Source organism: Mustela lutreola, chromosome 11 (assembly GCF_030435805.1).
Source record: "Mustela lutreola isolate mMusLut2 chromosome 11, mMusLut2.pri, whole genome shotgun sequence".
NCBI lineage: Eukaryota > Metazoa > Chordata > Mammalia > Carnivora > Mustelidae > Mustela > Mustela lutreola.
Genome location: NC_081300.1, coordinates 38,374,213 through 38,398,689, shown reverse-complemented (window position 1 = coordinate 38,398,689; position 24,477 = coordinate 38,374,213). Strand labels below are relative to the sequence as shown.

At 41.9% G+C, this 24,477-nt stretch overlaps 1 protein-coding gene across 1 annotated transcript in view; it reads left to right on the top strand.

The window, feature by feature from the left end:
* ASXL3 (ASXL transcriptional regulator 3) overlaps nucleotides 1–23,366 on the top strand; it is a 186,932-nt gene extending 163,566 nt beyond the window's left edge. Inside the window, exons 9-12 of the mRNA XM_059140183.1 lie at nucleotides 3,794–3,890; nucleotides 5,968–6,073; nucleotides 10,242–12,192; nucleotides 14,988–23,366. Coding sequence (XP_058996166.1) covers nucleotides 3,794–3,890; nucleotides 5,968–6,073; nucleotides 10,242–12,192; nucleotides 14,988–18,710 — 5,877 coding nt within the window. The 3' untranslated portion in view covers nucleotides 18,711–23,366. The remainder of the gene's footprint in view (nucleotides 1–3,793; nucleotides 3,891–5,967; nucleotides 6,074–10,241; nucleotides 12,193–14,987) is intronic.
* The last annotated feature ends 1,111 nt before the right edge of the window (nucleotides 23,367–24,477 follow it).

Below are 24,477 nucleotides of genomic sequence, written 5' to 3'. Positions count from 1 at the left end.
ATGCTGAAATTTCAATTAATAACTAATCACACTCTTGGCCTGGGAGAATACAGGAAACGAAAATCCTGCATATCAACTACCGACGTTAAATTTTAAATCTTTCAATTACACAAAGCAAGGGAAGCAATAAGCATTTATTGAGTACCTGCAACGTGTTAGGTGTTGCATGGACTGTGGAAGATTATAAGGCACCATGAAGTCCTCAAATATAGAAAAATCCCAACCTATTCATTGCCTTCTATAAGTGCACTTCATAGCAAACAAATTTCTTTACCTCTTCAGGGAACCTGCCTTCCACCTACTAGTCCTATTTAAAATCTACACAATAAGAATATCTCTTCCCTGTTAGTCTTCCTAAGTGAAGTTGCTTTATCTCAAGGCTCCCAAACCACAGACACACATGCAGAGTCAACATTTGCAGAAAATTTCAGACTTCTTAGAGGCATAACTTTTAGGGGAACTGTCTTCTCTTCATCCTAATTGCCTTTGCTTAGATCTCTTTCAAAGTGCTTCATGTTAAGTGCCCTCTGTCATTAAGTCTTTAAGGAGTGGCCAGTCATGATATTTTGATGAGAAAACAAAAACAAAAAATGAGACTTATGACGAGGGAGCTAGTGTAGCTACAGACTCTGCTAGTCTCAAGCTGGTCTTAAGTTCATCATTTCCCTTCTCTGTCTCCCATTTCTGAATACCCTCACACTTAGCCAGGAATTCTGCTAGTTTGCCTGGTGGAAGTGGCCCAAACCATCATTCCTGAGGAGTCGGAGCCTTTGAATCCTGTGCTCTTTCTGGCTGTCATTGCTGTAATCTGTGTTCACTGTCACCACCAGACACAGAAGCACCCAGAGAGGTCCCGATAAAGCTCCAGTGCTCCCTATATCCTCCTCTCTGCCTTTGTCCTATAGCAGAAGTTCTCTTTCCTCATGACCGTGAGGGCTGATTATCCCACCGGTCCAGTCACCCCCTCTCTCGGCCCACTGATGCACTGGTGTGAGAGACACCTGGGAACCGGGCAAAGCCCGGAGCCCTTACCATGTCCAAGAGTGTGATGATCGTCACCTGGGGATGATTTTGCCCCAAAGGGACATTTGGTAATATTTGAAGTTATTTACAATTGTCTCATTTGGGAGAGGGGTGGCTGTGGCTATCTAGTGAGTAGAAGCCAGGGGTACTGTTCAACAACCTACACTATACAGGACAGCTGCCACAATAAAGGACTCTCTGGGGGTACCTGGGTGACTCAGAAGATTAAGCCTCTGCCTTCAGCTCAGGTCATGATCTCAGGGTTCTGGGATCAAGCCCCACATCGGGTTCTCTGCTCAGCAGGGAACCTGCTTCCTCCTCTCTCTCTGCCTGCCTCTCTGCCTACTTGTGACCTCTTTCTGTCAAATAAATAAATAAAATCTAAAAAAAAAAAAAAAAAAAAAAAAGGAAAAGGAAAAGAAGAAAAAGAAAAAAAAATAAAGGACTCTGCCTTTGACTTAGGTCATGGTCTAAGGGTCCTAGGATCGAGCTCCTCATTGGGCTCTCTGCTCAGCGGGGAGCCTGGTTCCCCCTCTCTCTCTCCCTGCCTCTCTGCCTACTTGTGATCTGTCAAATAAATAAATAAAATCTTTAAAAAATATTTTAAAAAATGACAATAGGGCCAAGGCTGAGAATCCCTGACCGAGTAGAAATGATTCTTCCCCAGGGACATGGACTTTTGTTCTCAGAAGGCCTAGAGCTCTGGCCACAGAAAGTATACAGTCTGCCCGTGGTTTACTGGAGAGAGAGTATAAAGATTGACTCACTCCACCCCTTGGGTCTCAGGCACAATCTGTTGGAGACGCAGGACCAGATGACAGCCATTGGTTCACTGCGTGGACTGCATTCCAGAGGACAGAGTCCTAGACTTGTCCAGTCAGAAGATAGGAAGGCTCCAGTCTTAGGGCTGTGGTAGGACACTGAGGTAGGATCCTGGCATGGTGATAGGACTGTGTTATAGTTGTGCGGGTGGAAGAGTTCTACAGGGACCAGAAGCTTCTGCTGTGCATAGAATACATTCAATGTAAGGACAGGGGCTTTTTCTTTAATGCCACTGTATACACGTACCAGGTACATGGGTTCATATGAGTGGCTTAATAAGGGTCTCGAATAAAGATGAAATAGCTCGGGGTGAGTAAACAGTGATCCGATAAATGAACGAAGCCTTGCCTGAAAATTTCCACGTGCACTGAATGTTTTAGTGTGCTATCCGCAGCTTCTTAGATGAAAAAACTTAAGAATGTCAAGTCTGTGGCTTCCCTCTGGATGTCATGATGACAGCGTTCAGCATACCTCATGTTTATTCACAGCGTCTCTCTCCTGAATCGGATTGAGCATTATTCAGTGTAGGGTTGTTGGTATAATACTGACTTTTAGATTCAGCGTTCTCCTTTTACTCCTGGAGGATGGTTCCGCTGACGCGTTCATGAAGGCGCTGAGTGAGATTTTAAAAGAGGAGGAGGATTTCGGTGGTGAAGATGGACTGTGGAAGAGACCACAAGCACACAGAAGCCTGGGGATGAGAAATCTCTGGGCATGTTTTCAGGGAGCAGCAACAATTAGAGATTAGGACCCATGAAGTGTGTAGATGGGAGTTAAGAGGAAATCTTTGAAAATGTAACTGGAGCTACAGTTTGCCACACCTCTAACCAGCAGGTTAAAGCACCTCACACCATCGAACTCCAGGTGGCTACCGCTACCCTGTGATACCCATCCCCCTCCGCAGGAAAGTTCCTGAGCTCTATGGGGCACTACATGCTTTTTCTCTAGAACCATGCCGTCCAGATCTATCTTGCAGGACCCACCTTTGCCTCTGGCATCCAGTTCTTCCAAACAGCTCCCGTCCACCTAGATAGCATCCCCCAGCTTTTATTACTTTGCACTTCTTAATTCCCATTCACCCCCGCTTGACACCATTTGATCTTCACTCCTCAGTCCATAAGCAGCCAGTCCGGGACGAGGCCAGTTCTTTGATCTTCTGTGTCCACAGGCAGACTATTTGCACATAGGAGGTGCAGTAAATAATTGGAAAGGTAAAAGCACCCGGTTTGATGATGCTTATCTGAATCCCTTCTACATGTGAGTTTTTAAAAGTTAGTATGTTTCAGGCAAAAGGTCGGTAGCTTATGGTTGCGGGCATTGTGCACCTTACTATTTAGCTGTTTTTTTGTGTGCATCCAAATTAGAAGATGAGGGGGTATGTATGACAGTGTGGGGGTATTTGTTTTAATGCTTTAGAACTTCCTGTCTAAACCTCAGCCAGAGAAAGAACCCAAGTAATCAGACTGGATTTCTTTAGCTTTCACAAATCTTAGAAAATTTAATTTCTGAAAGTTAGTCAAAAGGTGTCAACATGGTGATTTTTAACATGGTACCAAAGAAACACATGGAATTTCATCAAAACAGTGTGAGATCTTTACCGTTTTACTATGCCGTAAAAGAAAACAAAAACAAAAAATGAGACTTTACTATGCCGTAAAATGGTAAAGATATCACACTGTTTTGATGAAATTCCATGTGTTTGTTTTACTCACCACCAATAATGGAAATGCCTAATAACGATTTCCTTTAAATTGATGTATTTTCGTCACTGTAGTCATCACTGTGTGCTTTTCCTACCAGGAGGTTCCCGTTCTGTAGGTTCCTTTTCTTCCTTTCTCCTACCCCACACTTTCTTTCTCACGCATACACCCTGTGTTCACTTCTTTCCTGTGTACTTTTGCTTTGAATTCTCCTTGATGGATCTTGTTTTTGTCGGCTTATTTCCTAGATGGGAAGCGATGGAATTTTACGCCTCAGTTCTTCAGCACTAAATAATGAATTTTTTGCATATGCAGCTCAAGGATGGAAACAGCGACTGGCAGAAGGTAAATTTCTTTTTTCCATTATTCTTTGGCATATCTGAGTACACACAGTATACTGAGCTTTGCGCCTTACTCTGATTTCCGAGTCTTTTTCTCCCCCTGAAGTATACTTTAATTTACTAAAAACACCCATTCTGTTCCAAATGACTTCACTAATTCTTTGTCATACTTGGCATTTTTGAGATACAACATTTTTGAAGGAAGCACGATATCCAAAACATAATAAAAATTTTTGATCTAGCTAGATTTTCTTTGGAGTCATAATTTTAATCACTTGCTTGAAGTATTATGTATTTTCTTAATGTCCTAGAGCCTAAAGAATTTTCTTTAGGCTTTACTTTCTTTTTAGGCTTTACTTTCTTCCCCTAAAGTCACCATTTCACCTGATTTTTCCTTTAGTCACCAAGCTTCTTGAAAGACTAAAAATAACTAATGGTACTACGTTTTTACTCTCTTACCTGCTCAAATTGTTATGGTTGGGTGTGACCCCACTATACACAACTAAAATAATGCCTCCTGGAGAGTATTAATGGCTTTCTTTCTTTCTTTATTTTTTTTAAGATTATTTATTTGTTTGACAGAGAGAATGAGAGAGGGAACACAAGCAGGGGGAGTGGGAGAGGTAGAAATAGGCTTCCTGCTGAGCAGGGATGCTGATGTGGGGCTTAATTCCAGGATCCTGGGATCATGACCTGAGCCGAGGGCAGACACTTAAAGGAGCCAACCAGGTGCCCCTGTTAATGACTTTCTAATAGCAAAGCCCAGTTTCCTCTTCTTGGTCCTTACGTTTTATGTTCCTTCTGCAATATCTCTTTTTTCTTTTTTAACCCATCCAATTTGAAATCATGTACCTTAGACATTCACAGTATATTTCAAATTGTTTCCTGCGGCCGCATTGTTGATAGCCATTCCTCTGTTTCCATCTGGAGCTTCTGTTCTTCCATCTGATGACACAGGGTGATGTCTCCACCACTCTCTCTGGTACTTCCTCTTGTCGCTGTGCACATTCACTAAGCAGCCTCTTTCACCGCCTGGTATAGCCCCTATGCCAGATCGTCCACATCTGGTTCTAACTCCTTGTGTTCTGTTCCAAATGCCTGCTGGATCTCCAGAGCTGATACCAAGCACCATAACGTCAGTATTAACCTCACTGTCTTCCCTTCCCTTCACCTTGCTGTCCCTTCTGCCCCTCTCCATTAATGTCACCTCTGTTCTCACTTTGGAACTTGCTCTCTCTTGTCCTCTCCCATCTCCTGATCCGGTCATGACCTGTCGATTGTGCTCTGACTCTGAATGCCCTGGAACACTCCCACAGCTGCTGGCTCGACTGTACTCTCTGTTTCTCATCTATGCCATTCAGCAGCCTCCTGGCTGGAGTCCTCCCATGTCTACACCTGGTTTTTAAGCCACTTGTTAGGCCATATTCCTCCCCGAGTGGATGCCGTCAGGACCTCCCTCTGTCTCTTATAGGAAAAATGTAGAACTTTCTTTAAACCATGAATTTGCTAATTGGCCTCAGCCTACCTTTCCCATTTCATTTCATGCTACTCCTACATTCTCACAATTGGCCACTCAAAAGAACATAAATATACATATTCATATCTCTGTGCCTTGTGAGTTAATTACTTTATAAGAGCTTGGTCATCCTTCAAAAGCTTACTCAAGTACCATTTCCTGTATGTGGTCTTCCCTAATCCATTCAGGCAGAATGAAGTGCCTTTTCTTCTGTGCCCTCACTACCTTTCTTCTTACGGCCCATACAGGGCTTTCAACATTATATTATGGGCAATTGTGTGCCTTTTCTCCCGCCAGACTGATTTCATTAGGGACACTGAATATACGCTACTTCATTCACAGCCCCTAGCATACACTTTATTTGCTGAGGGCTTTAAAGTTCACCTACGACTAAATGACTATTTGAGCGATGTTCATAAAGAGAGAAGCTGAAGAAATATTGTCAGTACTCAGCCTTTTCTTTTGCAACATCCATAAAAGTTTACTCAAATTAATTACATTTTCCTTATTAATCGGTAAAAGATAATGATAACTTTTACTCAGTATATAAGCATTTGCTTTCTAGGAGAGTTTACTCCAGAAATGCAGTTGCGGATAAGGCAAGAAATTGAGAAGGAAAAGAAAACAGAACCTTGGAAAGAAAAATTCTTTGAAAGGTTTTATGGAGAAAAGTAAGTACTAGAGCATTTTTTTCTCATTTCTCTCAGAAGGAAATGAAAATGTAATTCTCTGCTTCACATAGCACAGTCATATGCTGTAAAACTTAATAAACCAGTGATAAAAGGCAATAGTCCCTCAGTGTAAGAAATTGCAGGTAAAATTATAGTGGCATATCAGCACTTAAATTTTTAAAAAATGCATTTTCAAGGGTTTATAACTTGTCCATGAAAATTCATTTTGGACTGAAAGTAGCACATGAAATCCTATAGAAGTCAATTATGGCTTTCTTAACTAGATTTTAGTAAAAATCTCCTGGTTTTAATCCAAGTATATTCATTAAGGAATACTTGAGAGCTAAGTAGTTTTAGACGCCCTTAATTCTCCTATTTTTCTGAAAATGTTGACTGTGCATATCTTGTTTAGTCCTTGTTTGGGGGAGAGCCTTGAGTGTGACCAGGTTTTAATTCATTATTTCTCTTCATATGTGTTTCTTTTTAAGATAACACCAGCCACACATAAGCATGGAAGCAACTAAATTACATTGAAAGTAGTTTTACCTTTGCCTTACATTTAGAAGGGGCATATTGTACTTGAGCAGAATTAGAGACTCAGATCCCTAAGGAAGAAGGAAGGATTTCGGAGCTAACAATTGACAGTGACTTTAGTTCCTCCTCACAAAGTAATTTTTCCTGAAACTCCCACATACGTAATTAATGCCTGGAAGTTGTTTTGCGTAAATGACACTGAGGTGGTTGCAGGTAACAATATCTGTACCATTTGACTTAACTTCATAGAATGTCCCCTTGTAAATAGGGAAAACAGTGTCAGGAGTCTCATATAAGAGTTCTTCTTCTTCTTCTTCTTCTTCTTCTTTTTCTTTTAAGATTTTATTTATTTGTTGGACAGACAGAGATCACAAGTAGGCAGAGAGGCAGGCAGAGAGTGGGGTGGGGGGCAGGGGTGTGTGTGGAAGCAGGCTCCCTGCTGAGCAGAGTGCCCATGCAGGGCTGGATCCCAGGACCCTGGGATCATGACCTGAGTGGAAGGCAGAGGATTTAACCCACTGAGCCACCCAGGCAGGAGTTTCATAGAGTACTCTTCCTGAAAAGGGATCCCGTGATTAACAGCCTGCTTACCCAGAGAAGGCTAGCATTTGGGGGAGTGTTCTAAATAGCAGTACCCTCAAGTAGGAAGGCTTGTTTTTAATTTTTCCTGGGATTGTGGTTGTGTATACATCTTTAAGCAAAACTAGCAGGAGATAATTAATGCGTTTTCTCAAAAATTAAAAATGCAGCAACCTCCTTATATGCCTTCAGATATTGTCACCAGCAGCATTACTCAAGGCTCACTGCATCAGAATCCTTACTGGGGCTTTTAAAAATAGATACAGATTTCCAGGATCCATGCCAGACATACTGATTGGGAATGTCCAGGAGGTGAGCCCAGAAGTATGTGTTTTTAGATGCTCTTTAAGTCAGGCTGATGCCCAGCAGGATTAAGAACCATGGAGAATGACATTGCAGACCACCTTGGAGGTTTCCCCCAACCTTGTGTGTGACAAAGGGAGTGTTGGGAGCACCCTTTCAAAGGCAAAACTGAGCTAGTTACCTCCAATGTACTAGTCCTTAGTTCTTGATTGTTGGGCCATTTTAAAAATTTTTTTATTTTTTTTTTAAAGATTCTGTTTATGTATTTGACAAAGAGAGACACAGCCAGAAAGGGAATACAAGCAGGGGGAATGGGAGAGGGAGAAGCAGGTTTCCGCCAAGCAGGGAGCCGGATGCAGCTATAAGATAGACACCCTTATTTCACTTTTACGTTAAAAGGGGGATTAGGGAACTGAGAGACAGTGAAACTAAGTCATTTATCCAGGTTTACACAGTGTGGTGAAGTGATTTGCTCAGCATCCTAGGGCCACAATTCCTTCTCAGAAAAGGTCACACCTACATAATTTTTTTACATAAAATTTGAGGGCTTCCAGACTCCCATGCATAACAGGTTAAGGGGCCCTGCCTTGGAGGGTACTGCTACAATACTGTGAGTAAGCATGACCCCCCCTCATCATCCCTGAGCTCTGAATACAAACATGTCTTTTATTTGACCCTTTCCTTGCTGTAGTTTATCCATAGAGTTTCTTTTTCCATCTTCAATTACATATTGGATGATAGCCGTATTTTGGACATTCCAATGTTCTTCTAATTTTGTTACTTCACGATTATTTAAACTACCTCAGTGTGTGAAAGATTGTTTTTCCTAGTGCCAGATAATTTTCAGTCGACATGAAAATTTCACCTCTCTTAACTTTTCCCAAGAATGTTGCAATCCAAACTCCCCCATTGTTAAGATTTGTCTCCTCTAGTCTTCAGGCTGTGTGTTTGAGCTCTCTGTTATGGTTCTAATTGGCTTACTCTGCTTGTAACATAGCACTGTTCTGTATTTGCTTTAGTCACTTAGAGATCACCCATACGTGCACTAACTCAGAATGATAGATTTCTGGACTTACCTGTTTTCCTTTGTGTTGTTATGCGGTGTGCTGTGAAAGCCAACCTTCTTTGCCTTATGCCATCTTAAATCTATTTTGTCATGGAAATAATAAAATGTTGACATAGGCATATTTTATACAGTACTGTTCTCCATATATACATATATATATATTATAATGTAGACACACATGTATAATATATATATTTTGTATATTCCATACATTTGTGATACTTAATATTAAAAATATTTAATATGAATTAATAAATTTATTATATCCTTATTAACCAACCAGCAGAAATTTGGCTGCCAGTGGATAATTACTGTATATTTTACACCTAACCTAGTATCAGTAGTATCTCTACTTGGCCTAGCCCCAAGGGACCATATTTCTAGTTGATTATTCTGCTTTATCTGTAATGTTGTAATTCTGCTCCTCTCAGTGTAGGATAGTTATAAATTGGAGTTTCGTTTGAACCCATCTTAGAGAGTTGAAAGAAAAGAAGCTAATTATGAGGGCAGTATTTCCTAGCTTCTTTTTAGAGTCTTCTGAATGTTAGCAAAGAAGGCAATGAATACACCCCCAAAAATGTATTCAATGTTATTTCCCTTTCATTTTGGAGAATTTAAGTAAAAGGTTGAAAATTTCACTGAGGTATTTTCCTGCATCGATACTTTTAGCTGTATTTCTTCACTCAAATATGTTTGAGAATATTTCTCTCTTTGTAATTGTCTATACTCGAACTTCTTTTAGAACAGCTTATTTCTCTACCATGGGATGCTGATGGTGTAAGTTAGTATGATAGGAAATAGTGATTTCCAATATCTTTGTAATTCTGATGAACTTTTCCTTATGACATGAATATTAGGTTACATTATTTCTTAATGCTCTTTGTTATCTTTCATGGAATATCCTTACAGGAAGAGATCACATGAAAAAATTTTTAGATCTTACCTTATACAAATATAATCTAGTAGAATCAACTTTGTTGACCCCAAATATGTTTGTTATTCTTTAGTGAAATTTCCGTGTTGTCTTAAGTTACCCTTACAGACTAAAATAAGGTTAGTGATAAACCTCTTACATTGGTTTAAGAGAATTTAATCTTTGGAAGTCATTTCAGTTTTAGGATTTTACAGCATACCCATATCCCATTGATCTTATTTGCTTATACTGCATCCTCTGAAGACTGGGCAATTTTCTATGATAAAGGTAAATTGCTACTTTTTGACTAAAAAGTTTTAGATCTTATCCATTCTTTTGTTTTTTCTGCCCATATATTCTAATCTTTTGTAGGATGTAATTTTTTAATTCCTTTTACATAACATTTGGCAAAGCTCATATTTCCTTGCTTACACAATAAAAATCTGTACCAGATAAGTTAATAAAACAAAATTTAAAAAATAAATAAATAAATATAAAAATCTGAATCTTTCTTAACCAGAGTAGAGTTTATTTAGTTATGATTATAAAAAAAAGTAGAAGAACTAAGTCATCATAAACTAGTTTATATAAATTAAGCATGTTACTTAGTGATTGTAAAATTAATTTGATGCATTTGCTTTTGTTGAATACACAACACATGCACGCACACACACACGCACACACACACAAACGCACAGACACATATATCTCCAAGTAGTACCTTTCATGTTTTGTGGTTGAACAATAATTCAATATTTCCAATTTCTGTTCAGGTTGGGCATGTCAAGAGAGGAATCAATAAAGCTCACTTCTGGACCAAACAGTGATGGAGCTGAAAGTAGTTCGTGTGGAGCCTCTGGCCTTCCAGGTCTTTCTGCACAGACTCCCTTGGAAGAGCAACAGCCAAAAAGCATGAAAAATCCAACTTCTCCAGAGCCTGGTTTCTGTGCTACACCTTGTCCTATGGTAGATGTAGGTAAAGATGGAATGGCAGAATCAGACTCAGAAGATATCTTGATCCCTGAAGAATCTGTGATTCAGGAGGAAATTGCAGAAGAGGTAGAGACTAGTATCTGTGAATGTCAGGATGAAAATCATAAGACAATAACTGAATTTTCTGAGGAGTCTGAAAGTCCAGCCAACTCTCATGAAGAGCCTCATGTAGCACCTCCTGAAGATAACCCGGAGTCCTGTGTTGTGATGAATGACGTTTTAGAAACTTTGCCTCATATCGAAGTGAAGGTGGAAGAGAAATCCGAAACTCCCCAGGAAGAAATGTCGGTTGTTATCGATCAGCTAGAAGTCTGTGACTCTCTCGTTCCTTCCACTTCCTCTGTGACTCATGTCAGTGACCCAGAACATAAGGAGCCAGAAACTGCAGTAGAGACCAGTCTTTCAAAAATAAAAACAGGGTCCTCTTCTTTAGAAGACCAGTTTCCCAGCGAAGGGATTGCTGTAGATATGGAGCTACAGAGTGATCCTGATGAACAGCTTTCTGAAAATGCTTGTATCTCAGAAACTTCTTTCTCTTCCGAGAGCCCAGAGGGAGCCTGTACCAGTCTGACATCCCCAGGAGGGGAAACTCAGTCCACCTCAGAGGAATCATGTACTCCAGCCTCCCTTGAGACAACGTTTTGTTCTGAGGTGTCCAGCACTGAAAATGCAGACAAATATAACCAGAGAAATCCCCCTGATGAAAACCTTCATGCATCTTTGATGTCAGAAATATCTCCAGTATCCACTTCACCTGAAATATCAGAGGCATCTCTGATGTCCAATTTACCTTTAACCTCTGAAGCATCCCCTGTATCAAATTTACCTTTAACATCAGAAACCTCACCCATGTCTGATCTACCTTTGACATCAGAAACATCTTCAGTGTCTTCCATGCTTCTCACATCTGAGACCACTTTTATATCTAGTTTGCCACTTCCTTCAGAAACATCTCCAATTTCTAGTTCTTCCATGAATGAAAGAATGGTGCATCAGCAAAGAAAGTCCCCTTCCCTATCTGAAGAACCACTCTCCCCACAGAAAGATGAAGGCTCTGCCCCTGCCAAGCCACTGGGGGAGAGCCTTCTCTCTCAACAGAAGACTCTGTCAAATACTCCTGAGCCCATCAAAATGGGTTCCTCCATTGTTCCTGAAGCATTTCCGTCGGAAGACTTGCATGTTAAGACTCTGAATCAGCAGCCTTGTAAATCACATGCTGAAACTGAGAAGGCCTATCCTGCTTCAATTCCAGAACCCCCTTCTATAGAAATGATAAAAGTGAAAAGTCATAATGTCCTGCAAAGAACAGAAAAGAAAGGGGCATCTTCACCATTGGAGTTACCTGTCTTTTCTGAAGAGACAGAGAGTAAGGGAAATGAGCTTCCATCAGCTAAATTACAGGACAAGCAGTATGTCTCATCAGTGGATAAGGCTTCATTTTCAGAAGGCTCTAGAAACAAAACACACAAGCAAGGGAGCTCACAGAATCGGTTGGAGACCTCACATTCTTCCAAGTTGTCAGAGCCCTCCAAGTCACCAGATGGGATAAGAAATGAAAGTAGAGAATCTGAGTTATCGAAGAGGAAAACTGCAGAGCAGCACAGCTTTGGAATTTGTAAGGAGAAGAGAGCTCGGATAGAAGATGATCAGTCAACCCGGAACTTACCATCCAGCAGCCCACCTGAGAAAGAACAGCCTCCAAGAGAAGAGCCCAGAGTTCCACCTCTCAAGGTATGGACTAATAACAGCATTAAAGACAATTCCATAGATAGGCTTTTCCTAGTTAGATGCTTAATTTTCAGAATTAAATAAGGTTTTATTCCCTCCAGGTTTTATGTAGCAGTTGATGATCTAATATTCTAAGCACGAGTCTAATATTAAATGATCCTTTTTAAGGATTGCTTAGCTCACAAGATAATCTCAGATGCATTATATGTTTAGATTCAGCATTTAAGGAAAAAGAAGTGGGGAGGGAGTACAGGGCCTGGAGGGGCCTATAGGCCATGAGATGAAGGATCTTTTGGGAATTCCAAGGTATAAGACAGATATACATGCACTTGGGAAAAGTTGAGAGAGAATTTAGTCCCCAGTCAAAGTTCAGTAGGACTAGGGAAAGAGTCAAAAGTCAGAAGTGTGCATGAAGGAGGAGAAGGTGCAGGATATCGGTTCATTTATTTTCCAGCAAATATTCACCACCACCATTTCCTAACAGAAAGGACCTGACTTATGGATGAGCCTCATTAAATATTTCTTGAGTAAATCAATAAAATTGCTTTGCACACTCTGAGGGGAAATTCTGTAGCTATACAGATATACAAATCTTTTTTTTTTTTAATTGTTGAGATAGTAAAGAGGCACTTAACTTCACAGATAATAAAACCTGTAGTGAAACATTCCCATTTATACATTCTCTTTTGACCCCAGGTAGGTTTTAACTCTCAGAAAACAAACCTTTTATATAAATTGGCTCTGCCTAAGTAAACTGAAAATTAAGGCTAATTCAAAAGAAATACTTTGTTTAATTAAAAAAATCCTAACCAATATAATCTATACTTATTTGGTGCTTTCATCTTAGTCCATTTATACTGCCCAACGGTATAGTGCATTATTCCGCCATAGGTTTGGTCTAGGATTATAAATGTGTTCAAGCTGTGTTTCTCTTAATCTCTTTCTCTTTACTTTTCTCTGCTCTGACATCTATTTTATGTATGTGTCTCATGATATCCATAAGGCTGACTTTTAAGAGTGTAGCTGCAGTTACTCTACTTAATAAAGTAACCCCTATTAAATAAGATTCTAAAGATGTAAAAGATGAACATTAAGCACCAATTAAAGGCCCCCCTATGCATTTTAATTTCTGAAGCAGTGGAAAGAAAAATATAAGTATGCTTTTCATAGGAAATATTTTTGAACATAGCAGTCTGTTTTTCTTGTCAAAAGCTTGTTTTCAACGTAGTATATTCTTCCCGGTAGATGGATAACATAAATAGATTTGGTGTTTATTTGGCCTTGAGCTCTTGCTTAAGTATAGCTAGGTTTAATTTTTTAAATGTTTTTAGTTGTTTTGTTTTTTTTTTAAGTAAAGAAAATATTTAAAAGGAAAACTGGAATCGCCTTTCTAAATTCATTTTTTTCTTTGAAGCCTTTGGTTTAGAAGAGAAACATCACAGATTGGAAAAGGAGAAATGATATAGCTCAGAAAGATCATTTCATCTACCGAAGTTTCAAAGCATAATTCCAGATTGATACGATCCTGTAGTATGTGTCAAGTGTTTATAGTATAAATATACATATGTTAAGAAGGGAGATATGTTTTCTAGGAAAAGCTTTTACTAGAGGGAGGAAAACAAAGGAAGTATAGTACTTGTCAGGAGCCCTGAATGGGGAACCATTATGTCACACCCTTGTTATAAGATCCCAGGGCAGCCTACTTTCCCTCCACAGGCTCAGTTTTTTCTACTGTAAATTGAGGGGCTTTAACTAGGTTCCTTGCAACTCTCCAAATCTGTGACCCTAAAAATCTATGACTCTCTAATCTATGACTCATGTTTCTAGTGCCTAGAGCATTGCTATAAGATGGTGGTTGAGTCTTATGCCTCATGAATTTGGGAATGACTGTGAGTCTCTTAATTAGCATGAGTTAGGTAGATGCTGTGAGTCGGGCTGTTTATGAAATTCAGCAAATTGTAGATTACCGATATCCGAAGAAACTGCCCAACCTGTTGTTGCTTTTAGAAGCAGAAAACCAGCATTGCCCTTGCTTTCGTGAAAAGATAATGATACCAAATCCCTTTGGAAAGCAGAGCACTCTCACAAACGTAGTTTCATTTCATCTTTATAACAACCCTGTGAAGGAAATAGACCAGAAATAACTCATCTCATTTTACAAGTGAGTTTACAAACTCTTATTGTGTGCTGATTATACAGGTATGAGCCAGCGTGCCGGGTTGTGTGGGAGTACAGAAAAACCACAGAGTCTCTGGCTCGTGGAGGTCCCTGGAGAAAGCAAAGTACACCATGATTTGCCCATGATTGCAGAATTTCTTTGAGTAAAGGCAGGATGAGAATTCTAGTCTTCTGACTTATTGGCTAGGGCTTTTTTCTTTGTGGCAAATGAAGAGATAAACTCGTATAGAATGAAGGTCCCAGTTTTCCCTGCCAGGAAGGAAGATAATTTAAAAGCTAACTATCTCGAAGTCTTCTTTAGCTAACCTCATTTTAAGAAGCATGGATTTTGTTTCCATTTATATGAGGCATTAAGAAGATGTTTCATTTCCATACCAAATGAAGTCACCGGTTGATGTTCCTGTGGATGAAAAACAGATTAAAAATTTTAATTTCACATTCGTGCCACATTGATTGTCGCTTTATACCCGAAAGACCTATTTGGGGATTTAGGTGTCGTTCATTCCACATTATGAGAGGACATCACCCATCTTATCTCTTGCATTGTCACGTTCCACCTGCGTGCGTCCTCTGTGATCATGTACCAAGCGCTTTCTCTTTCCATTCTCCCCTTCTTATAGATCCAGCTTTCCAAAATTGGGCCACCTTTCATTATCAAGAGCCAGCCAGTCTCCAAACCAGAGTCTCGTGCATCCCCCAGCACATCGGTTGGCGGTGGGAGGAACACAGGAGCCAGGACCCTTGCAGACATCAAGGCCAGAGCCCAGCAAGCGAGGGCCCAGCGAGAGGCAGCCGCGGCAGCTGCTGTAGCCGCCGCAGCGAGCATCGTCTCGGGAGCCATGGGGAGCCCAGGAGAGGGTGGAAAGGCGAGAACCCTGGCACATATCAAAGAGCAGACAAAGGCGAAGCTGTTTGCAAAGCATCAAGCCCGAGCCCACCTCTTCCAGAACACTAAAGAGTCCCGGTTGCCTCCACTCGGCTCAAAGGAAGGGCCTCCAAGCTTAGAAGTCTCTTCTACCCCTGAAACAAAAATTGAAGGGTCAACTGGTGTGATTATTGTCAATCCAAACTGCAGATCTCCTAGCAACAAGTCTGCGCACCTCCGGGAGACCACCACCGTATTACAGCCATCTCTTAACCCAGCTAAACTTCCAGAAACTGCCACGGACTTATCTGCGCATAGTTCCGACGAAAATATACCCGTGTCGCATTTATCTGAGAAAATTGTTTCATCTACCTCTTCTGAAAATAGCAGTGTGCCCATGCTTTTTAATAAAAATTCCGTCCCTGTGTCTGTTTGCAGCACTGCTATGTCGGGAGCAATTAAAGAACATCCCTTTGTGAGTTCTGTTGACAAATCCTCTGTTCTAATGTCTGTTGACAGTGCAAATACCACAATTTCTGCTTGTAATATAAGCATGTTGAAAACCATCCAGGGAACGGACACTCCGTGCATAGCCATTATACCAAAATGTATCGAAAGCACTCCTGTCCCCGTCCCAGCCGAGGGCTGCGGTGTCTCGAGCCCCATGGACGACAAGCAGTTGCCACTGTCCAACAGCAGCGCTGGTAACCTCGTCTCCAGTCAGTACACCTCCGTGCCAACTCCCTCCATTGGAAATAACTTGCCAAACCTTCTCTCCACGAGCTCGGTCTTGATTCCCCCGCCGGGGATGAACAGCAGATTTCCTTCTGAGAAGATAGCCATGCCTGGGGGTGAAGAACAGGCCCCCGGACCCCTGGGTACCACTGTGAGAGCCGCCCTCAGCTGCAGGGAGTCCGCAGCGGCCACAGACGCTCTGGCCGCGCGGCCGCCTGTCGCCATGTTTACCGGAAGCATGCTGACCATCAACTCGTACGAGGGGCCTCCCAAGTTGAGTGCTGAAAGCTCGGACAAACATCCAGAGCCCCGAAACAGGGCAGACAATTCTGGGAAACCTCAGCCACCCGCGGGGGGCTTCGCACCAGCAGCCATAAACAGATCGATCCCGTGTAAAGTCATCGTGGACCACAGCACCACGCTGACCTCCACTCTGTCTCTGACCGTGTCCATCGAAAGTGCGGAAGCCAGCTTGGACCTCCAGAGCCGGTCCGTGAGGACAGAAGCCTCCGTCCAGCCTGTGGCATGCCCCCAGGTGTCCGTCATCAGCCGGCCAGAGCCGGTGGCCAGCGAAGGCGTGGACCAGGGCTCGAGTTTCATCAGTGTCGCGGCAGCGAAGCAGGAGTGTACCCCGATGCAGGCCGCCTGCCCAAGTCTCCGAGAGGGACCCCTCGTGGGTCCGGACAAACGGAACGAGGTGCCCGCTCCTAGCCACAGCTTCGCCGAGCAGGCACGGGGCCCGACCGCTTTCAAAAGCGAAGCCGACGCAGCCTGTAGCCATCCGTATAACCCCGGCAGCCGGATTTGCTGGAAGGACGAGGGGATGCGGGGCGCAGGACAGCCCCTGCTGAGTCACCCCGCTTCCAGCAAGCAGAAAGAGTATCTGGAGCAGAGCTGTCCGAAGGCCATCAAAACCGAACACGCCAGCTACCCCCACATGGCAGAGCTCCACCCCAGGAATCTCATAACCAGTGTCGCTCTCCCGGTGAAGTCCGAACCTCATGAAGTGGACAAGGGCTTTAGGATGGACACCGAAGACTTCCCCGGCCCCGAGCGGCCGCCTCCGGCCGCGGAGGTCACCCCCAGTGGGCAGCAGACGCAGAACGTGAAGGCTCCCACCTCCGGTCCCATGGAAGAGGCGATTTCCTTGGCCGCAGACCCCCTGAAAAGGGTTCCCGGCGCGGGCAGCTCCGGCTGCCGACTGTCCTCTGTGGAGGCCAACAACCCGCTAGTGACCCAGTTACTCCAGGGCAACCTGCCTTTGGAAAAAGTGTTGCCTCAGCCCCGACTGGGAGCCAAGCTCGAAATCAACAGGCTTCCTCTGCCTCTTCAAACTACCTCAGCGGGGAAGACAGCCCCCGAGCGGAACATCGTTGAAATGCCGTCCAGCTCTCCAAACCCCGACGGGAAGGGCTACCTGGCGGGGACCCTCGCGCCGCTACAAATGAGGAAGCGAGAAAACCACCCCAAAAAGAGAGTCGCCAGGACGGTGGGGGAGCACACGCAAGTGAAGTGCGAGCCAGGGAAATTGCTGGTGGAGCCAGATGGGAAAGGGGTGCCTTGTGTCATCAACTCGGGCCTGACTCCGCTAGGAGGGCACAGCCAGCCCTTCAAGCAGGAGTGGCTGAACAAGCACCCCATGCAGAACAGAATCGTGCCCAGCCCCGAGGTCAAACAGCAGAAGCGGCTGCTCCCCTCCTGTAGCTTCCAGCAGAACCTCTTTCATGTCGACAAGAATGGCAGCTTCCACCCTGATGCTGGTACCTCACACAGACAGCAGTTTTACCAAATGCCGATGGCTGCCAGGGCCCCCATGCCGAGCGCAGCCCTGCTACCGGCCTCCGCCAAGACCCCAGTGGGCTGTAATGCGTTTGCCTTCAACAGGCATCTCGAACAGAAGGGACTGGTAGAGGTTGGCCTTTCTCCTGCACCCCACCAGCTAAGGTTAGCCAACATGTTGTCCCCCAACATGCCCCTTAAAGAAGGTGATGACGTGGGAGGAGCTGCTCACGCAATGCCAAACAAAGCCCTCGTGCACGCCCCGCCCCCGCCCCCTCCCCCTCCACCCCCTCCGCCCTTGGCCCTGCCCCCGCCTCCCCCGCCACCACCACCTCCTCTACCTCCACCTCTTCCTAATACAGAAGTCCCATCCGATCAAAAGCAGCCACCGGTTACCATGGAAACCACTAAGAGACTTAGTTGGCCACAGTCCACGGGCATATGTAGCAATATAAAATCGGAACCTCTTTCTTTTGAGGAAGGTTTAAGCAGCAGCTGTGAACTGGGCATGAAACAAGTTTCCTATGACCAGAATGAAATGAAAGAACAGTTAAAAGCATTTGCGCTAAAAAATGCAGATTTCTCTTCCTATTTGCTTTCTGAGCCACAAAAGCCTTTTACCCAATTAGCTGCTCAGAAAATGCAGGTGCAGCAACAGCAGCAGCTCTGTGGAAATTATCCAACAATACACTTTGGGAGCACGAGCTTCAAAAGGGCAGCATCTGCAATTGAAAAGTCCATTGGGATTTTGGGAAGTGGCTCCAGTCCCGCCACGGGCTTGCCTGGTCAGAACGCTCAGATGCCCGTTCAGAACTTTGCCGACAGCAGCAACGCGGACGAATTGGAACTGAAATGCTCTTGCCGGCTGAAAGCCATGATTGTGTGCAAAGGCTGTGGGGCCTTCTGCCACGATGACTGCATAGGTCCCTCCAAACTCTGTGTAGCTTGCCTGGTGGTGCGGTAAGAGCTGAGGAAAGATGCAGTATCCCTTTTCAACACGGAAAAGCCAAACGGCGTCAGCAGCGACAAATTGAGTAACTCAGTGGTTTATATCGTGATAATTTATTTTACTCTGGAACAGATTATCTTTTCTCTCTGGGATTCTTTCCTTGCGTTTCCCAGAAAGGGGAGATCGCACCCCAACCGAGTGGCCCAGCGGCATGTCTTTTGCATATTAAGTTACCATTCCCAGCTTTGGAAAATTTCTGTCCAAGTGTACACAGGTCACTACCCCATTCGTTTTGTTTCGTTTTGTTTCTTTTATCCAGGTGTAGATAGAAGAAGGACATTTTTAATTACTTAATGCTAACCAGAAACGCAGATGTAGAAAGAATGGTAAAAGTGATTTAAGGTGGTTGGTTATTCGTTCTTCTGTAGATTAACCATGACAACAAGAGTTTTCACAGTTGACTCTTCTGGACCTACCCTTACCACAGTGATTAAATCATATTTGGAAAGGGGAATCTGATTTAAATGTATGATTCCTTGTATTTGCTCATATCACAAAAGATACATTAAAGGAGGTATGCCATTAATGAACTCCACTGTCCTCATTCTCTTCCCTCCCTTTTTACTCTTTCCAGAGACTGGCAGAATATTCCATCTGCCTTGGACATTGTGCACACATTGTAGTGAAATGTGTCTTATACCTGAAATTGCAGTGTGGGCCTCAAGGCCAGTAATCTGGTTCGAGCCCTTCGACACCTGATACCTGATACTGTAAGGTCAGTCGACCAAGAGAAGGCCAGAGGCCCACAGGCCCATGGGATTTCAGAACATCATGTGTAGCTTTTAAGAGCAAGTATGAAAAAAAAAAAAAAGCCCTAAAATTTAAAAGGTCAGCAAGTAAAATGCTGTGTATGCAAACACATAGAAGTGGGTTGATAATGTAAATATTGGTCCATTCTGTTTACTCTAATACAACTACTAGATATTAAAATTGGGGGGGGAGTAATTGTACCCTTTGTTGATGATTCCAGTCCATTCTGGCTTCTGACTCTGCAGAGGTTGGGCCCCTCCCTTTGAAAGCATTGTTGAAGATAAGAGGAACTGCAGAAGGCTGATGTGTGGATCTACTTCTGAGCGGTTTTCCCCTCATGATTCGCAATCTATATAGTTAATTATATTTGACTCTGAAATAGCCCTTATTTTAAAAAATCATTCTAGGTATTGCATGTTTTGTCCCCCTCCCCCCCTCAGGTGAATTCAGTACATTCTTCCTCATATTTGGGGGAGTAGAACTGCTTTTGAAAATGGGATACTGCATCTTATAGATACTATTGGTGTTTATCCAGTAGAGGCTGAGTGTTGAGGACTTGAGGTACATTCCACATACTTTGGCCACCCTCATGCCGGAGAAAGCTGTAGTTCAGCAGGCTCTGTTCCCTAAAGCAAGTTCCAAAAGCACATGCACACAGTGGGAAGATGAAAGACAGCAGAAACCATGCCCATTTAACTTCAGATTACAGAGCACAAAAGGTGGAGTGCCATTAACCCATTGATTGATTGTGGCTGTAGAATTTTTTTAAAAAAAAGAAGCAAAACATGGGATGGGGGACAGAAATCCTCTGTATCCAGGGTAAGAGTGACAGACATTCTCACATCAACGTAAACTTTAGACATTCCCTTAAAACATGTCTTAAAAATTAATGAGTGAGCAGAGATTACATTCCTGGAGAAAAAAAAAAAGAAAAAAAGAAAAGAAAACTTGTGATTTTTTTGTACTAATCAACCACGGTATATGTTTTTTTCCCTCCATATTTATTATTGTGATGTTGCCAAATTTTATTAGGTGATACAGATGTCACTTTTCTTAATATGTTACTAATAGTTAAAGATACTTAGGAAGAAAAGCAGAGAAGGGTCTGTCTCTGTGGCTGAGATTTGGTGCCTCGGTGAGGTCACTTCGGTTTTTCGCGGTGAAATTAACACAGTGTTGGAGAAAGTGAGCAGCGCACTTCACCAGCCCCTCCCCAGGAATGCAGCAGAAGTCCCGGCTCACTCAGCACCAGGTTGTGTTGGGGCAGCGTCCTCTCTGTGGTCTGCTTGGCTGCAGTACCATCTTGGTTCAGAAGAGCATGCTCTAGTCTCACAGAAGGGAACCCCTACATGTAGACACTCGCATGCCAGCTCCCTCCAAATCCACCTGCTGCTCGACCAGTGTCAGGCACTGTCCACACCAGCAGATTCAAAATCACTACCACAGTAACTGACACGGGATGTTGAAGAAATGCTGGTTTACCAGACTCTGTACCCTGTTTATGAGGTACAGTTGAGGCTGAAGCGATACTGAGCTCATTATCAGTTCCATCATTATGGAATACTGCCTGCAAAGTACTTACTGGGAATAACAAGTGTCCTTCCATATGTTTTGATTTTTTACAAAATAGGTGATTTTTCACATAATTTTGGAGAACCGATTGTTGATCGTGCATGGATTCCATCACCCAGGTCCAAAGAGGATAATTTTTCTGTGCCCTTTCTCTTTTTGCCCCAATTCAAATTCCTGGTGGTTTATATATGGTTTATATTAGTGAAAAATTAGTATCTTTGGGCTAAAAAAAATAATGGAAAGAAAAATTCAGAAGTAAAATATGGGTCATATGTTTAATAAGTGTCCCCTATATATATATATATATATATATATATATATACACACACACACACACACATACATATGAAAGACAGTTTATTTGGATTAGGTAAGTAGGGTCTTAGTTTCCGGATTTCCACAGGTGTCTGCCTATGTGCAAATGTAGTGTGTTATTTACTACATGGTTGTTGTGGTGTAATGTGCAAATGTTAGTGTGTGCATTATCCTGATTATTGGACACTATGATATCCCTATCAGGAATAGAACTTGCACATGTAACATGTAATTTTTTTTTTTTTTTAAATCACAAAGGATGTATTTCCCTAAGTAGCACTTTTGGAGCAGGGGAGGGGAGAAAACTACTATTCCCCCATCCCCCTCCTCTATGATATGCATATGCCTGAAGTGTGTAAAGACATTTAGGTAGTTAATGGGCATGTTAATAAGAACTTTCTGATGCAAATTCATTTTCAAAATGAAAATAGTTTTCCTTCCCCAAAGTGAGAAGAGCAGAGATGTTGGTGAACTGAGCACCATAGTTATATATAATATTTCTCTGGTAAGGTCTAGTTTGAAGAAAAAAACTTGAAAACAAACCTTTGAGGTTGAGCCTGGTTGCTATAAAGACTTCACGGTGGTATGTGTTTCTGGGATGAGCTATCTAGCAGGTTTAGGTGACTTTGAGAACTTGGATGTTCTTAGTCATTCAGAATAAACCTGCAAAACCCAACGGGCTTCTGTGTACGGCACTTCGTCACTCAGCCGAGAGTAAGAATGCATGATGATGTAGCCCCATTTTAAACACTCGCACAATTTCCACAGAGGAAGTTGCTGTGGCCTTGGGTCCCCAGTTCCCTCTGTCTGGTGAGGCTCCAGGTCACAGAGGCGGAAGCCGAGCTTAGGGTTGCCTCCTCTCTCCGGCGTGGGGGCCAGCACCGCGCTAGCTGCCTGCTGGGAATGAGCCCGCTGAGCGAGCGTGGGGAGCCCAGAGTCACTGTCTTTCTGTGTTTCTAGAGAACAATGTGAAGAGTCCTAGAAAAGGAACTCGTCAGACTGTCAGGGGCCAACGTAGCCAAAATGTCACTGAATATAAAAATCTTGTCTTCAGTCCTCATGCTTTGTCACTGTAAAGCGAACAAAAAGCATTTTTACTATAATTTAAAGGAGCTGCTTTTTTATAGCACATACTATTTCGCTTTGTACTATATTTGATAGTTGCAGAATAATTTAGACTGTAGAGAAACTTTGTTGTATTTGTACTGTTCATGAATGTTTCAAAGAAAGTGCTTTACTTGGTTGCCATAACTTTCTTGTACTGCTGTATTTTCCCCCCTGCTTCCTGGAAACCTAATCTGATTCATATTTTCAGTACAGTTTTTTTTTTTTTTTAATGTGTGTGTGTATTTTTTTCTTTTTGGGTCAGTATTCTGAATGTTTACATCTGTTTGACATTAGCCATTTAATGCCTTTAAGAAAAAAAAAAAAAAGGCGGTATTACTCCTACAGTGTAACAGCAAAATGTGAAATCAACCCAAACATAACATGCATGATAAACACAGACAGATTGGGGGCGAAGGCCCTGAACGTCCAGACATTTTCTATCAGCATACAGAAAAGTAAAACCCTCCTTCAGTCCTCTACCAAAGAATATATTATTCCCACAGGAAAAACTCAGAAAAGGTGTGTAAAGTCCTCAGAAGGGGGAGCAGTTGATTCAGTAAGACTGCTACAATTTAATACTGTTATGCTTGCTTTGATACCTGACTAAATGTGACTGAGTGCAAGGAGCATTTAAACAATTTTTAGACAGTGTTTTGTTTAGAATTCAGGGATCATGCATTCTTTAATGGTGCTGTTTGTTTTTTATTTCTTTTCTACAAAGAAAAAGTGTTGCCTACAAAAGTGCTCACAATACCATAAGTTAAATGAAATGAAATGTTTGTCTCTTCATGTTTCTCTGTTTTTCCCTTTCTCAAAGTAACAATTTGGGTTTCAATATTAAAATATTCTGGAGAAAATAAAGAAATTAAACATTAAATAATTGTCATTTTTAATTTTTTTATGAAATGAGGTAGTTAACACAAAATGTGTTAATAAATACATTGAAAATTTTACTTAAAAAATTATAGGGAGAAAAAACCCCACATACTTTTAAATTACCTACCCTTTCTGGTTTGGTGAATTGCCACACACAGTTATAACTACTGTTAAAACTGTCAAAACTGAAAGCTCTTTGAAATTAATAGTATCTACTGTGTTTATCATTTAAAAAATATTTGGAAATTGATTTCATAAAGATCTTGTTAATCCTCTATACCAAAAGACATTTGGGTCAAATTGTTAAGTATCATATTTAATTTTAACTTTCCAAATGAATTAACTTTTAAAAGAATAGATCTGGTTGATTTTTTTTAAATCTGGCATTAAATATTACAGCTAGAGTTACTTGAGGAAAATTCTGTGAACCATTAGAACAAAATTGTCTCAGTTATATTTACATTGATTAAAAATTACACATATCTTTAAAATGAATCGGAAAGCATTAAACATAACTTAGGGTTAAATCATAATTCAACTGTTTTCATCTAAATGGATAATGCTGTCTTTGGCCACCAGATGGCGAAAGAGGATGTTTACTTTTGGAGGGGGGAGAAAAAACCAAAATAACAGTGCTTCCTCCAAAAACCAAATTAAATGTTTATGGTAATGAAAGTTCAACTTACCCAAGTAACTCAATGGAAAATTGATACTTCTAAGTTTCATTAAGCTATTTTTGCTACAAGGATAGCATTCCCTTTTTGTCTATTTTTCCTATTAAAATATTTACAAAATGATTTAATTTTATTTAACATGGAACTTATTTATTGTTTTCATTGCATTGCTCCACAGGCATCCTTTATTCCAGAATTTATTAGAGGAAGTTGAACAGTCCAGTGTGAAACCGATCTGAATGCTTTATTTTTTAATTCCTATATTCTCATGAAATAGGAACAATTACACAGTTTTTATATAAATATTCAGTTATCCTTACTACATTATTGCGACCTTATTTGAGTGAAAATTTATCTTAGCATCTGAAGTATTTATTTGTATCCATCATAGGCCTTAACTGAGAACGAGTAGTTAACTCAGTGAAACT